This window comes from Engystomops pustulosus, chromosome 1, assembly GCF_040894005.1.
Source record: "Engystomops pustulosus chromosome 1, aEngPut4.maternal, whole genome shotgun sequence".
NCBI classification, from domain to species: domain Eukaryota; kingdom Metazoa; phylum Chordata; class Amphibia; order Anura; family Leptodactylidae; genus Engystomops; species Engystomops pustulosus.
In genome coordinates, this window is record NC_092411.1 from 47,360,378 (window position 1) to 47,376,478 (window position 16,101).

The 16,101-nt window shown below is 39.3% G+C and overlaps 1 protein-coding gene across 7 annotated transcripts in view; it reads right to left on the reverse strand.

The window, feature by feature from the left end:
• Positions 1–16,101, reverse strand: part of MCTP1 (multiple C2 and transmembrane domain containing 1) — a 486,374-nt gene that overhangs the window by 276,706 nt on the left and 193,567 nt on the right. For 5 of the 7 annotated variants that reach the window (XM_072139697.1, XM_072139689.1, XM_072139708.1 and 2 more), the window contains exon 7: positions 11,105–11,143. The exons of the other annotated variants lie outside the window; for them this stretch is intronic. In XM_072139697.1, the coding sequence (XP_071995798.1) occupies positions 11,105–11,143 (39 nt within the window). The remainder of the gene's footprint in view (positions 1–11,104; positions 11,144–16,101) is intronic. 7 annotated transcript variants of the gene reach the window in all.

Below are 16,101 nucleotides of genomic sequence, written 5' to 3' on the forward strand. Positions count from 1 at the left end.
GTCACTGTACATTGTTCTGGTATGTACATTATGTGTTTTAAAGGTTTCTAGAATGTCGTTGATTGTTTGCTTTGTACCAATAAAAAATTGATGTTTTTGCAATACCCCTTGAGCCTTTTGAATGCACTCTTTTTCTTTTGTTTTGGCTGAACTTGTCTTTTGTGCATTTGGCTCACATACACTTTGGCTGTGCTACACCCTTTGGTTTTTTGTATTGCGGTATGGTGCCATTCTGGCACTGTAACGCTGACGCCAACAGCAGTCTATGAGGACGTATATCCCTGTATATATGTCCCCACAACAGCTGTCTGAATGCGGCCTTATACAGTGTCGGACTGGGTTTCCTTAGGCCCACCAGAGAAAATCAATCCGGGGGCCCACTCTTCATTATCACCACAGAAAATATACTCTAGCAATCTTCAAATTGTGTTGTTTTCTGATGGACCTCTGAGGTCAGTATTGGTTTGAGACAGGACCCACCAGAGGATCCTCTGGTACTCTGGTGGGCCAGTCCGACACTGGCCTTATATGTAGTGTCCAGCAGCAGCTCCCTTATCAATGATGGTGCTATATAAATAAAGATTATTATTATTATTTACTGTCCAGCAGCTCTCATTAATCAAATGTCTACACCAGCAGCCCCTTAATAATAAAATGTCCAGTAGCAGCCCCCTTAACCCATTCAGGATTAAGCCATTTAAGGGCTTAGGGACAGAGCCCATTATAAGTAGATATAACTTTTTAACGCTTTAACATATGCAGAGGATTTTGAGGTTGTTTTCTCATGACACATTGTACTGCAAATTAGTTGAGAAATTTGGTGATATCTTTTGCCTTCAGTTATGAAAAAAAAAAATGATATTTTGGAAATGTTGTTAAAAATTCTCCAATTACAAAGTTCTAAAATAGTTCTAACAGACATGGCACCTAGATAAATAATAAATACATTTTAATATGCATGTTTTTAAGCATCCTCTCATGTTTCTAGTATGTTATGGGGCCTTGAATTTTGGGTGACATCCAATTTTATAAAAATCGCCAAAGCCTGTATTTAGAGGGATCCTCTCAAAGTGACTTTGAGAGGCCTAAATAACAGTAAAACCCCGTAAATTACCCCATTATAGAAACTACACCCCTCAAATTATATAAAAAACAACTTTGCATTGTCACATTTTACAGGTTGTAAAACATTAATTTTTTTTGTACTGTGGACAAAGGGGGTTATTTTATTCTGGGATGAGATTCACTTTTCAGGTACATCATTTAGAGGGTTCAATAGCCCTAAATGGCAAAACAATTAGCCATTAATGGGCCAGTAAATTACTCTCCTATAAATATGCAGCGTTCCATTAAATGTGGAATACATCTTTTTAGGGGGTATTCTGCACTTATTCTTTCTTGATATATACACTAACTATAATTTATTCGTGTGAGCAGGGCCAAAAATTGTGCCGCACCCGGGACAAGCATAAACAAGACCATAAAATAACTCTTCCCGACATGAGACGACTATAATAAATGGGGTGGGGGGTGGTTTATATCTGTGTGTGGGTCAAAAAGGTTTTCCATATTCTGCCATTACCAAATTATACAAGATCATTGTGAGAAATGTTTTTACAATTTTCATTTAGTATTTAGCTGCCACATTCAGTTCTACATGGGATTGTATAACACATAATGTGTAATAATTAATAGAACGTATTCCTACTCCCTGGTGCCATTTACAACCAGAATAAAGGACATATTGGTCACTTAAGAAAAAAATGACATTTTTCACAGTCCTCCTGACACACATGAATAATTACATACTGTACAGTGAAATGTGAATAATGTATGTACATATTATACTGTCACATATCCACAGTGTTATATGTGGATTACGGCCAACACTCCACTCATATCTCTGACTAATTATGTGAAATCCACGCTAAGGAGGAATCTAAACTCTATTTACATAGAGTCCGATTTTCTGTATTCATATTCTCTTGTACATTAATTTCTTGTTTGGGAAAATGTATATCTATGTTTTATAAATTGGAACATAAGAAGAATAGTATTCACCCGACTTTATGGTATATATTTATATACACATAATAAAAGGACAAACATTTCATATAAAGAAGCATAGCTATAGCATGCCATGACTAAGAGCACGGACGTGCTCGAAACGCGTAGGCGATACTTCTACCTCCCGTAATGTTTTAAAGATATTTCAATAAAAAATCAACATTTTAAGAGGATGTGCCGCGTCTGCTCACCTTTCTGATAGCAGGTAGCTGGGTTGCAGTCAAACATGCAACTAAGGGGGTTGCCAAAGTTTTCATTTTTATTTAACATATGGCTGGGCCGGGGCTTTAAAAATAATAAAAAGTGTATCCCCATTGTGTGTTCCATCTAGATTTACCTGCCCAAACATAGAACTGGAAAACTGAACTCAGCATGTCCGTTTAGTTTGGGTTTCTTTGCGTTTGGGCTGGTTCACATACTTTGCAGCTAGCCTTAGGCTTTCCCTAACAACTTGTGCAGGACTTTCCTTCAGGGATATCCATCAAAATGTCCAGATTTATTAACTTTAAAGGAAACCTACCACTTGAAGTGGCAGGTTTCAGAAGAAAACACCGAGCACCAGCTCAGGCTGAGCTGGTGCCGGTGCTTATTTTTGTTAGTGTTTTAAACTGTATAGCCGGCGCAGGGAGGTACGCGCTCGGCACTTACCATGCGCGCGGCTCTCCTTCACTTCCTATGTAGCCGCGCGCATGGTAAGCGCCGAGCGCGTACCTCCCTGCGCCGGCTATACAGTTTAAAAAGTGTTTTAAACCGCGATACCGCGGTTTAAAACACTAACAAAAATAAGCACCAGCTCAGCCTGAGCTGGTGCTCGGTGTTTTCTTCTGAAACCTGCCACTTCAAGTGGTAGGTTTCCTTTAATGTGGTATCCACTATAGACTTTCTTTAACTTCTTAAAAATAATTTAAAAGGAAGCCTAAAGTTGACTCTTTTGGACTACTCCTGCCCCATAAGAATGCCTCAAAACATCACAGTAAACATTTTAATGAAGTTTATGGGCATGCAAACAAATAATCATAACAGAAAGCCTAGAACTGGTAAAAACAAGATGTTACCAAAAATCTCAGTATTGTAAGAAATAAAAGATAAGGGGTCATGTTATAGAACCAGAAACTTCAAGTTACTTCAAGGAATAAAAAATATATATATATAGAATTTCATAGAACAGTAAAGTGAAACTAAGCCATTTCATATATATATACCGTATATGTATTTCATGTATATGTGAATACAGATGCACATAGAATATATTTCTTTTTTTTTATTCTATAGTTTGCCAAGAGAAAGCCTTTTATCATGAAGCAGGGCTGTCACAATAGCAGTAGGTAGGGATATGTACACAATTTGGATTACAGGCATCTACTCTCATTATACTGTATTTCTATAGCAGATCTGGCTTTTTATTTCAATCCACTGCAGACAATGGTATCTGAACTCTCCTACTCTTGCCAGTTAAATATGAAGACTTGCAGAAACTCAAATTGTCTTTCACATTATAATCATTTGTCTTCTCGATGTGTTTTGTTTGGGAAGCATCTATGAGAAAGTGAAATGGTCCAGATGCACAGTCCTCATTAGGAAATGTAAGTTATCTTGAAAGGTCAGTAATGCAGCTTGGTATAACTTGCACCTGGAAATGAGAGTCCTATCAGAAAAAAAAACTAAAGCTTTTATCAGTGAAAATGTGTTCTCTCTTTGCTAAATGTATTTCTGTAACAATACAAGTGAGAGCAGTCACCCATGTAACAATTCATCCAATGATCAAAATTGCTTTTCAAACTTTACACTAAACCAATCAAAAGCCTACAGCATACAATACTGACACATACAGAAACTTGGCTGCAAAGGTAACCCAAGGTTATGCCAACAAATTAGGAAGGGAATTATATAATAAAAGGTGACGACAATATAAAAGTGATATGAAAAAAAGATGCCCCCAAACTATATCCACTGATAAATTGTCTACAAATCAATCAATTGACTCATTAGCATATTTTGAAAACATCATTTTTAGGAAAAGGAGACCACAAAAAGGATTACAATGCCAAGTCCTGCATCATGTTGCAAAGAGGATTCTGTCAGTGCTTTTCTGACGATGCAAGTTATGCCCTATATAAAGAATAGGGTCTAACTTGCTGATCGTGGGGGTCTCAGTGATGGGACCTCCATGGATCAGGAAAAAAGGGTTCTGATGCACCCTCCTAGCACCAACGAGATGGCCGGAGCAGCCGGTTGTGCAGGCGCAGGTTGCCCTGTCCTTCTCTATGGAGCTGATGGAGATTGCAGAGCGCCGTATGAGCAATCTATGCCAGCTCCACAGAGATGAACGGGCAACCATGTGCGACCGGCTGCTCTGGTCATGTCGGCAGTGCTATGTGTTGGTGCGACGGGGATGCATTGGACCCCCCTGTGGATTACTTGCTTCGTGGGAAAACCCCTTTAATAAAACTGTATCTGGGCGCCGAAAATGTAGTTACAATTGAATATAATAGCAGTGCTTGCCCTACCTTGTACAAAGGAGCTTATCATCGCATATCTTACAACTCAAAGCCGGCCACAAAATATTCAATTTGTTGAATTATATGTAAAAATGGTGTGATTAATGGGATTCTATCAGCTCCACCAAGAATTACAATCTGCTGGCAGAATGTTGTAGAGAAATGCACTCAACATACACTCACCGGCCACTTTATTAGGTACACCATGCTAGTAACGGGTTGGACCCCCTTTTGCCTTCAGAACTGCCTCAATTCTTCGTGGCATAGATTCAACAAGGTGCTGGAAGCATTCCTCAGAGATTTTGGTCCATATTGACATGAAGGCATCACACAGTTGCCGCAGATTTGTCGGCTGCACATCCATGATGCGAATCTCCCGTTCCACCACATCCCAAAGATGCTCTATTGGATTGAGATCTGGTGACTGTGGAGGCCATTTGAGTACAGTGAACTCATTGTCATGTTCAAGAAACCAGTCTCAGATGATTCCAGCTTTATGACATGGCGCATTATCCTGCTGAAAGTAGCCATCAGATGTTGGGTACATTGTGGTCATAAATGGATGGACATGGTCAGCAACAATACTCAGGTAGGCTGTGGCGTTGCAACGATGCTCAATTGGTACCAAGGGGCCCAAAGAGTGCCAAGAAAATATTCCCCACACCATGACACCACCACCAAATCGAGACTCATCAGACCAGGCAACGTTTTTCCAATCTTCTACTGTCCAATTTCGATGAGCTTGTGCAAATTGTAGCCTCAGTTTCCTGTTCTTAGCTGAAAGGAGTGGCACCCGGTGTGGTCTTCTGCTGCTGTAGCCCATCTGCCTCAAAGTTCGATGTACTGTGCGTTCAGAGATGCTCTTCTGCCTACCTTGGTTGTAACGGGTGGCGATTTGAGTCACTGTTGCCTTTCTATCAGCTCGAACCAGTCTGCCCATTCTCCTCTGACCTCTGGCATCAACAAGGCATTTCCGCCCACAGAACTGCCGCTCACTGGATGTTTTTTCTTTTTCGGACCATTCTCTGTAAACCCTAGAGATGGTTGTGTGTGAAAATCCCAGTAGATCAGCAGTTTCTGAAATACTCAGACCAGGCCTTCTGTCACCAACAACCATGCCACGTTCAAAGGCACTCAAATCACCTTTTTTCCACATACTGATGCTCAGTTTGAACTGCAGGAGATTGTCTTGACCATGTCTACATGCCTAAATACACTGAGTTGCCGCCATGTGATTGGCTGATTAGAAATTAAGTGTTAACGAGCAGTTGGACAGGTGTACCTAATAAAGTGTCCGGTGAGTGAACATTTCTTATTTCTTCCCATTGTGCAGTATCTGAGATATTCCCGTTTTAATCCATTTGCTAATTAGGCAGTTGGTGCACCAAAGTAATCTCAACATCGGAGCATTGCTGTTGAAGACAAAACCCCTTATTCACAAGAAAAAAATACTTTTTTATCGGAGATTAAAGTCCAGACAGGAATAGCAGTCCTCTGCGTGATGAAGACACAAACTTGGTGAATTTTACTAGTAATTTCTCAGAAATGGACAGAAATATTAGAGGTATGCTGGAAATCACAGTGCTTTTTATACAACATGCTGCCACCAGATTGTAATGTTATGGGGAGTTCTTAGACTTTAAATACTACAACTTGTCTCACAAAATACAATACCCAACGCATAGGGGGGAATTTATCATATGCCTGGGCCTGTGTTGCCGCATATGGTACAGGCAACGCCCCTCCTGTATCCATCAAGCAGCCACGCCACCGGTAAAATTAAAGTCTTACGTAAAAACCTGCAAACATAGGGGGAGATTTATGACAAGTCTCTTAGAGCAGAACTGTTCTAGTTTCCCATGGCAACCAATCAGAGCTCAGCTTTCATTTTCCCACAGCTGTTTATAAAATTAAAGCTGAGCTCTGATTGGTTTCCATGGGCAACTAGCACAGTTTTACCTCAAAAACTTGATGATAAATCTCCCCCATAGTGTGTATTATGCAAAACATTTCAGTGCCAACTGTGTAATTCAGCACCATGTACATGCTGTAGATTGTTTCCACTTGGCAATTAACATGTGGGGGAGACCAGTGTCCTCAAATTTAAGAAATAAAATCTATATGCATGTACGCTTGTAACACAAGCAAATTTAGTGAGGGATTTTTATGCAGATTACCTTGCACATTTTAATGTGGACAACCCTGATCATGTGCATTAACTATAAAATGACCTTAATAATTCAATGTAAAAAATTATAAACAACAAAATTTATGTAGCCTATTTTTATGATGACTGTGTAGGGGAGGGGCACCAAAGAGTATTCTGGAAAGGGCACCATCAAAATCAAGGCTAGCCCTTTAGTGGCACATTAGTACTTAGGTCACCCCAATACTCAAGATAAGTTTCAATCATGGAAATGGTGCTTTGTCTCCATAACACTATATCCTAATATAATTCAACCGCTTCTCTAATGGGAATAATGCCAAAAAATGGACAGGTCAAACCACGAGGACAGTCTTCTACTTTTATGTAGTTTTATTTGCAGAAATCAGATGAAAATTTAAAGGAAATCTACCATCAAAATCAAGCAGGATAAACCAGGGACACTAAATCATAGATCCAGGCAATAGATCCAGGTGGTATTCTCATATTTTTTATTCTTGACCTCCTTCTTTCTAAAATCAACTTTTTACAATTATGCTCAAGAGACTAATAGGCTCTTGGGGGTGTTAACAGGGCCCCTCTGTGCAGCATCTTCACAGGCTATTACACTGTGCAGGAAACGTCCTCTGCTGCTGTGAGATTACAACAGGCAGAGGGAGGGGGGAAGTTCTGAGGGAGCAGGGGGGAGTTTGAGACTGTCTAACAGCATGTGAATCATTGCATATGTAAATTTGGAATTGGAAGAAAGGACGCCATAGATAACAAATATAAGAAGATTACCAAAGTTATGGTGCCTGGATCTATGAGTAATGTCCCTGGTTTTTACATGCTTGATTTTTGATGGTAGATTTTCTTTACAAGATAAAAATGCCATTTGTGAGAACAGGTCATTGTTGAAGACTGGTAGAACAGAGACTGGTGAAGTACCACTGAACCCCAGAGAGGCGAGGATAGTTTATATCTACAACTTTTGCATGTATGGATTTGTAGCAGGTTCATGGGTCATTTGCATTGAAATACAAAATTGGATTCTGGGACGGCAACTGATCCACATTATAAATTTCCATGCAAGGATTTATACTTTCTATCACAATTTTTCTTTTTGAGGGCGAAAATATTCTGCAGTGTGTGGATGAGATTTCTTAAGATCTCGTCTTCCTTGATGCTAATATATTCCACTGAGAATTCTCCATCTACAAATCTGGACAGAAAATCCTCAGTATCTCTAGTGGTGCCATAGGATGAATACTAATAATAACTAATGACAAGGCTCAGAATGGGTTCCCACCAATCTAAGTATGAGTGAACAGCTATTAAGAATAAGTGTCAAGCCTAGGCAGTCATTACTCCTCATCTTTCCGATACATTGGATTGCACTTATTTCCGGAGTGAAGAGCTCTATAAAAAGCCTGAACCCTTTGACATGGCTCAGAATCTTTTGTTACTAAAAATAACAGACTTAAGGGAAATCTACCATTTGTTTTTATGCATTGTAAACCAAACAAACCTTGAGAATGCTTTAGCAACAGTGATGCAAAAACATATCTTGTTTAATCCCTGATCATTCAGGACCCTGGGAAATCTGGGTGCATACTGGCTGCCACATTACACAGAGTTTCCTGAACCGTCCAGATAGGACTTATCAACCTGAGCTGGATGGCTCATACACAGCAGCTGGGGGATGGTACAACGATTGATTACTTCTGCCTGTCAGGGACAAACACAGTGATGACGTATTCTCGGCCTACGCTGGGCGGGAAAAGGCAGAAGCAATGCATAATTAGGTAGAGGAGCACGCCAGAACAGTCATAGGAGCGCCGGAGCCTTATTATCATAATTTTATAATTGTTTTTTCCGCAAAACCACTCAGTTCAGAGATTAAACAAGATATGTTTCTGCATCAGTGTAGCTACAGTATGTTTGGTTCATAATGCATAAAAGCAAATGGTAGATTTCCTTTAATATTCAAATCAATAAAAACCTGACATATTTGAAACATATCTACTTCAAAGAAATCCTATCAGAGAGATGATTTATGTTTTTCTGCAACATTTTGGTGGCCGGCTGTCGCTACAGTATTTCGTATACTTGAGACTGCCATAATCGCTGTACTCATACTGCCGCACATATTTATTAGTGAGGCAGTGTTGTATATGTTAATAATGTCTTTGCTTCTACTGAGACCTGGATTATTGAGTGCATAAATAACATTATACCCCAAAACATTAACTTTTAGAAATGATCCTGTTCTTGCCTCGTCTAGCGTGGCGGGGAGATATATGGGTTCAGAATTACAACACATTTTGTGACTAAACCAGAGCTGAAGAGCAATTACTTTCTACTGCCCAGAAGCCGCTATTTATCCCTCTCATTTCAGCAGTAAATACTGTCTCACATTATCCTTGTGTCATGAGAATCTACTCCTCCGTAGACACAGGCCATTAGTGGCATCAATGCTCGTGCAAAATGAGAAAAGACAACTCGGCCTCAGATCTCTGCGGCGTCTCAATTAACTCTCCCGCGGCTGTATGGTCCCGTAATGATCACAACAATATCACTTTGTTAAGCCGTCTCTACCTGTGAATACTATATCATTACCTGCCCTGATTCTCTGGGTCTCTTCTTATTATGATCCACGTTCTATTTATAAATACTCATCATTTGGATACATGAGGCCAAGGGATGGATGACTGGTTACTGGTATGATGTTCACCTTATGATCCCCTTGTCAAGTACCTTCTATGGAGTATTAATTTGATGTACTATAAAAATGTCAGTTTTTTTTTATATTTTTGAATTTTTTGACCAATATGTCACTGATCATATTTACAGCAGGTATACATAGTTCTTTTTTTATGATACATTTGGTAGATGAGTGTGCTCACCAGAAATTGAGCAGATCAAGATATAGTTTTGTGGGAAAAAACTTGTATTTTTATTTATTTTAATCTCTGCTCAATTCTATCCTTAGGAGTCCAGTGGGAGGACCTACACATTGACTGACAGCCATTCATGTGTACATATACAACTCAATGTTCTTTTAAGCACAGAAAAAGCACAAATTCAAATAAGTTATGTAACATAAGTTATATTAAACATTTTCTACCAGGCCGTCGGAATAGTAACAGGTAAGACACAAAGCAGTTAGTGATGACAGTGTTAGCAGACATGCAACATTTTTAGCATTATCTCAGCAATATTGCACAGTGTATATAATGTGATATAACATCTGGTGGGATTGTCATATATATGCCTGTACTACAGTGGGTAAGGAAAATATTCAAACCCCTTTAAATTTTCACTCTTTGTTTCATTGCAGCCAATTGTTAAGATCAATTGGCTTAAGATCTTTTTTTTTTTGCTCATTAATGTACACTCTGCGCACCATCTTGACAGAAAAAACTGAAATGTAGATATTTTTGCTTATTTAATAAACAAGAAAAACTGAAAAATCACATTGTCACTAGTATTCAGATCCATTACTGTGACACTCATATTTAACTCACATGTTGTTTCTTCAGATCCTAATTGAGATGGTTCTACACCTTCATTGGAGTCCAGCTGTGTTTAATTAAACTAATTGGACTTGATTAGAAGAGGCACACGCCTATCTGCATAAGACCTCACAGCGCATGTCAGAGCATATGAGAATCATCAGGTCTAAGGAACTGCCTATGAAGCTCAGAGACAGAATTGTGGCAAGGCACAGAACTGGCCAAGGTTACAAAAGAATTTCTGCAACACTCAAGGTTCCTAAGAGGACACAGCTAAAATAACAAAACAGAGGCTTCAGAACAACTCTGTGATCATTCTTGACTGGCGCAGCCATAGCCCGGACCTAAACCCAATTGAGTATCTCTGGAGAGACTTGAATCCAACCCGAGGGAACTGGAAAGGATCTGCAAGGAAGAATGGCAGAGGATCCCCAAATCCAGGTGTGAAGAACTTGTTGCATCATTCCCAAGAAGACTCATGGCTGCACTAGCTCAAAAGCTGCTTCTACTCAATACTGAGCAAGGGTCTGAATACTTATGGTCATGTGATATTTCAGTTTTTTTCTTGTTTAATAAATTATCCTTGTACTGTGACATAATTGTGTGTAATACCCCTGTACTGTAACATCACTGTGTGTATTATCTATGTACAGTGCTCTGTTTGTTGCCCCTGTGCTGATATCACTGACCTTAGTATATATGTACTGTGACATCACAGAGTACCATATCACCGATCCTCGCTTATCGGTATGTTATCCCATGTCCTCGCTGATTGTCATGCACATCCCATAGAAACCCGGGAAATGCATATGGATAAAATATATGTAGTGACAAAGAAAACTTTCTGCTTGCAATAAAATGTCCCAACTACCACAAATTACCTTACTTGATCTTTTCCAGTTCTTCTTTATAGTCATGTTCTGCAAACAAAATATATTGTAGTAATGATTTTTCCAATGAGCACCACACGGGCCAGAGGGATCTTCATTCCTTGTTAAGGCCTATTCAGTACAATGTATTCAGGGCGGTTAAAACCAATGAATGCAGATATAATAAATATTGTGTGAGAAGACATCAAACTGTGAAATGAATGATATGTGTAACCAGTATAATACACTATTCAATAGAAATTTCTAAAGGCTCATCTATAGTGTGGATTTACAGCGAAGGTAAAACTCTTCAGCTAATGTTCAGCTAAGAAAAAATCTTTTTATTAATAGCTTCCATTAATTTGTTCTAGTTTCAGATAATGGGTGAATAATATTAAATGAAATACAGTGGAATTCTGAATTTAAATAATTTTTTGAAAAGAAAAAAAATATATATTTTTAACGTATCTAAATAAAATTACCCTAACACTTAAAAAACATATTTCGTTTTATTTCATGTTAAATATTACGTTTTGGCTTTTTATGCGTTTTAAATAAATACTTAAATTAAAAAAATACTAACAACTTCATAAGTTAAAGAAAGCATTTTAATTTGAGATGAGAAAATCTATTTGTGGATTCGGTTACAATCCACCATTTTGAAATACTTTTTTTTCTGCCTTACTTTGGCTAATTCATTATCCAAGAAGTTAGGGGATGAGTTGGGGGAACTTGAGACATTTTTTTAAAAAAATCATAAGAAATTAACAAAACGAGAAAGGAGCTTTCCTGAAAATTCTTTGTTTAGGAGAAGTAGTTTCCAGAAAAATTGGAGCAACATGGGTTCAGACCAAACAGTTTCGGACCTGAATTACATTAAAAAAAAAAAAATTGGCAAAGTCATTTTTGCCTGATTCAACCTGAGCTATAAAAATATTTTAAAATGTATAAAAATTACGGGTTTTGCTACTGTAATGATCCACTAATATTTTATTATCAGGAATATTTAGATTAACTTTAATTAACTAACTTTTTCTATGTAAAAATAGAAAATGAATTTCATTTATGAAATAGTTGGCTGTGAAATGTCAAAACCGCACTTCTTCTACATATGACACATAGCACTGCTACACAAGCATAGCAGCACACCAATTACCCTGAATATGTCCTTATAGACCAGAACTTGGTGAGACCCTCTGGTTGAATGGAGATCATAGTCATGCAGGGACGTACACAGAAAGCAACCGCATGATACATTCAGCAGACACAAAAGTACAACAATACAGTACATCAATTCATGCCCTCGCTCTCTAGGCTTTCAAGGCTCACACCTATGTTAACTATAAATAAGGTGAAGGTTATTGTGAAGGGTATAAGTAGAGCAACCTTCTTATAGAAAGAGATTTTCATTCCACACATATGTTTGCTATTGCTTTCGAACAGCTCCTGGATTTCTCCTTTTATCTTTTGTACACTCACATTGTAAGCCTACATTGTAATGGTCTTTCTCACTGTAGAAACTATCTCTTATGGTATTTCATGATAGCCTGACCTATTCTTCTAAACGTTATCAACTACAGAATTTCTCTCTTTCTCTAGTGTGTACAATCATGAAAAGCAATGGAATAAAAAGCAACTAGTTTTATCAGAGCAAAACTTAGCTTTAGACATGCTGTAACACAATGGGGGGGCCTATCGCTTTACTGCCCTCACTGGAGCACAATTTGGCCAATATTCTAAGAGGTTCTGAATTTTATTCCAGGTCCAGGTTTGTGTAAAAGTCTTCAGCCTGTGCCATAAAAAGGTGCTCTTGCTCTGGCTCACTCCCTGTGCCTCCAAGTCCCCTCCCAACTTACTTGGCGTGAGAGTGGCTTATGGTGTTAAACAGCGAGGCTGGGAATTTAGTCTTTTGGATGGCTTGTATGCCAGAAAATTGGGAAAAAAATGGTGTACACTTCCAGAGCAGTGCAGGGAGGGACCAGATTCATGAATACTATGCACCTGTTTTGATTAATCAGGTGCACCCTGCACACTCCACAGGCAAATTGCACACAATACAGACTGCACTAGCTTTGATAAATGTGGGCCAATGAATGTACCTACAATCTGGAGTAAGCACGGAATCCACTTAAGAACAATAATGCGCAAAACGCCAAACAATCCCTCGCTTGGGAGAACATATTCCAATTACTGAAGTGGTATCAAAGGACAGACAGTCAATGAAAGGGAAGAACGTTGAGGGGGGAGATGCAAAAAGCGGAGAAACTATTCGGATCAGAATGAGGGCGTCAAAACTGTTGCTGAATTAGGCAGCTGAATGTAGTCAATCCAGGGTTGCCATGTCTTAGTGAAAGCCTCCATATTCTTATCTTCTCATAAAGCATTATCTTAGATACTCCTTAATTTGGTAATAATGTATATTTCCATTAGCCACGTATCTATTCTTAATGCCAATCAAATAAACTGAGTTTCTGTGCTTCAAATATAAAGGTAGCAATCTTCGGGGGTGTGGCTAGCAGGGCTTGTAAATTGACATGTAGAGAGAGTGCTCCTGTATAAGCCGATATTTTTTATCCTGAATACCCTAAGTTTGGGGAAAAGTGGACTCACCATCTGTGAACACGTTGTTCATTACATCACTAGCCACCAGCTGTGCTCCTGTGATTCGCCTTTTGCTATCAATGCCGGTCCTGATTCCCATCTGGGACTCAACTCCAAAAAGATAAAATTTAAAACTTATATTTATTAGTATAGCAAGAAATGTTAAAATATTAAAATAAAGTATTAATATCCTCCTAACATGTTTCAGGTCGGACAATCCTTTCTCCTATGTTTGAGAAAGGGTCGTCCGACCCGAAACGCATTAGGAGGATATTAATACTTTAATATTTTAACATTTCATGTGTTAAGCTATACTAATAAATGTAAGTTTTTAATTTGATCTTTTTGGAGTTGAGTCAGTGTTTACTGCCATTGATACTCCGACACCGGTGGTCAGCACCCATAAGGTCTAGCCAAGCCATTTCAATAGATTATATAATACCGGTTCCCTGTCTTGGACCGTCCCTTTTCTTTTGGGCTAGAGGAGCAGCTGACTGTGTCTGGACGCTGAATTCATCGAGAGACTACCACCCTACAAAAGGGTTACATCCAAGCTAGCCATGTGGCTTACGGTGAGCACCCCATTGAGGTAGTTTTTCTTCATCCTTTTCCTGTACCTGACGATATTTCCCAAGGTGCCGCCCTCCGTTGTCTTGTTTTTGCTTTCTTTTGCATTCATTAGACCATGACTGCCCTGCTGGGTGAACATGAGGTCCACAGCTTGATGGGGGCAGGAGGAGAGCTGGAAGTTGGGAGGATACTTCTCCACGTCATGTAGAAGATGCAAATAAAAGACAACAGAAGATGGTAGTTTGCCACATGCGGATGATACTGAGGGAGAAGACAGCCCTCTTCTGCAGACGACAGCCCTCTTCTAGCAAAAGACAAACTGCTGATCCAAAACATACAATCCTTGATGTCTTGAAGGCAATAGGAGTATGTAACAGATCTTTATCTACTCTGAAGTAGTACTCTTAAAGTGGGAGCATTGGCTGAAGACAATGCCATAATTTGTCACGAAATAAAAAAGCTCCCAGAACGCACAACTGATTTAGAGGAGCGAGTAGGTGACATTGAGGATAACATGCCACTGCTCCAAAGAGATGTAAAAATGCATGCCTGTGCACTAGATGTGATTCTGGCAAAGCAAGTTGATCTGGAGATTCGCCTAAGACAAAACGGAATTCTTTGAAAACTGGCTGTTAGATACCTTTGGCAAAGACTGGCTCCTCTTTTTGCAGTCATAAGGGCCCACAGGATCCCAACCACATTGCTACCTCCTGGAGCTCCCGCTAGAACCATACAAGTCTGTATCCTGCACTACAGCGACCAGGACAATCTCCTGAGAATGGAGACGGAGGTGGAAAATATGTCCATTGATGGCCAAAAAATCTCACTGTTTCTAGACTATTCCTTTGAAGTACAAAAACATCAAGCTCCAGTCCTGGATATAGAACGAAGTCTCTTTGACTTACAGGTCCAGTATTCTATGATGTATCCGGCTTGTCTGCGGGTGGTGGGACTCGGCACCACTCACTTTTTCAACCTTTCCAAAAAAAGCTCTTCGGTCGCTGGATGTCCGTGAGAACCAATTCCAAGATGAGAGAAAAAAAGGCGGCATTAGGTTCTTATCTTCTGGCCCCAGAGACGTTCCAGGAAGACTGCACTTTGAAAATTCTCCTGTTGGTTTCCTCTAACTGATGAGTATTACTTTGTGTAAGGAGACTCTTGTCTTAATTTATATTGAAAATGTTCTATGGTTTTTGGATTACTGTTCTAATTGTACATTGCTGCTATTTTGTAGAGGGCTGTTGGAGGTGATCACACTTTTGAAGTTTGTTCCTTCCTCTCCTAACACTCTGCTATAATCTGGGAGCTCATAACTTTCTCGTAGGCTGTAGTTTTGCCTGGGGGGTCCTTCAGTGGGACCTGTATTAAGTGGGGCACCTACGAGGCCCATTCTGCTTGTGTTTGAAATGCAGAAAGGTTTATTGTTTTCTTGGGGTGGTAGGGGGGTTCTCTAGATAAGCACTATGGGGGACATTTATCAGAGCTGTCTGAGAACAGAACTGTTCTAGTTGCCCATGGTAACCAATCAGAGTTCAGCTTTCATTTTTCCAAAGCTGTTTTTAAACTTAAAGCTGAAGTCTGACTGGTTCCATGGGCAAGTGGAACATTTTTACCTCAGAAACTTTTGATAAATCTCCCCCTATGCATCTATATACTGGTTATTGACCATTGCTCCATTCGGGAAATGTGCACTTTCTTTAATACAGCACCTTAATCCCTTTATATTTATATATATATATACACGCAATATTCAATGGCGATGCCTATTAACATAATGGGGCAGATTTATCAAGTGTCTGAAAGTCAGAATATTTCTAGTTGCCCATGGCAACCAATCA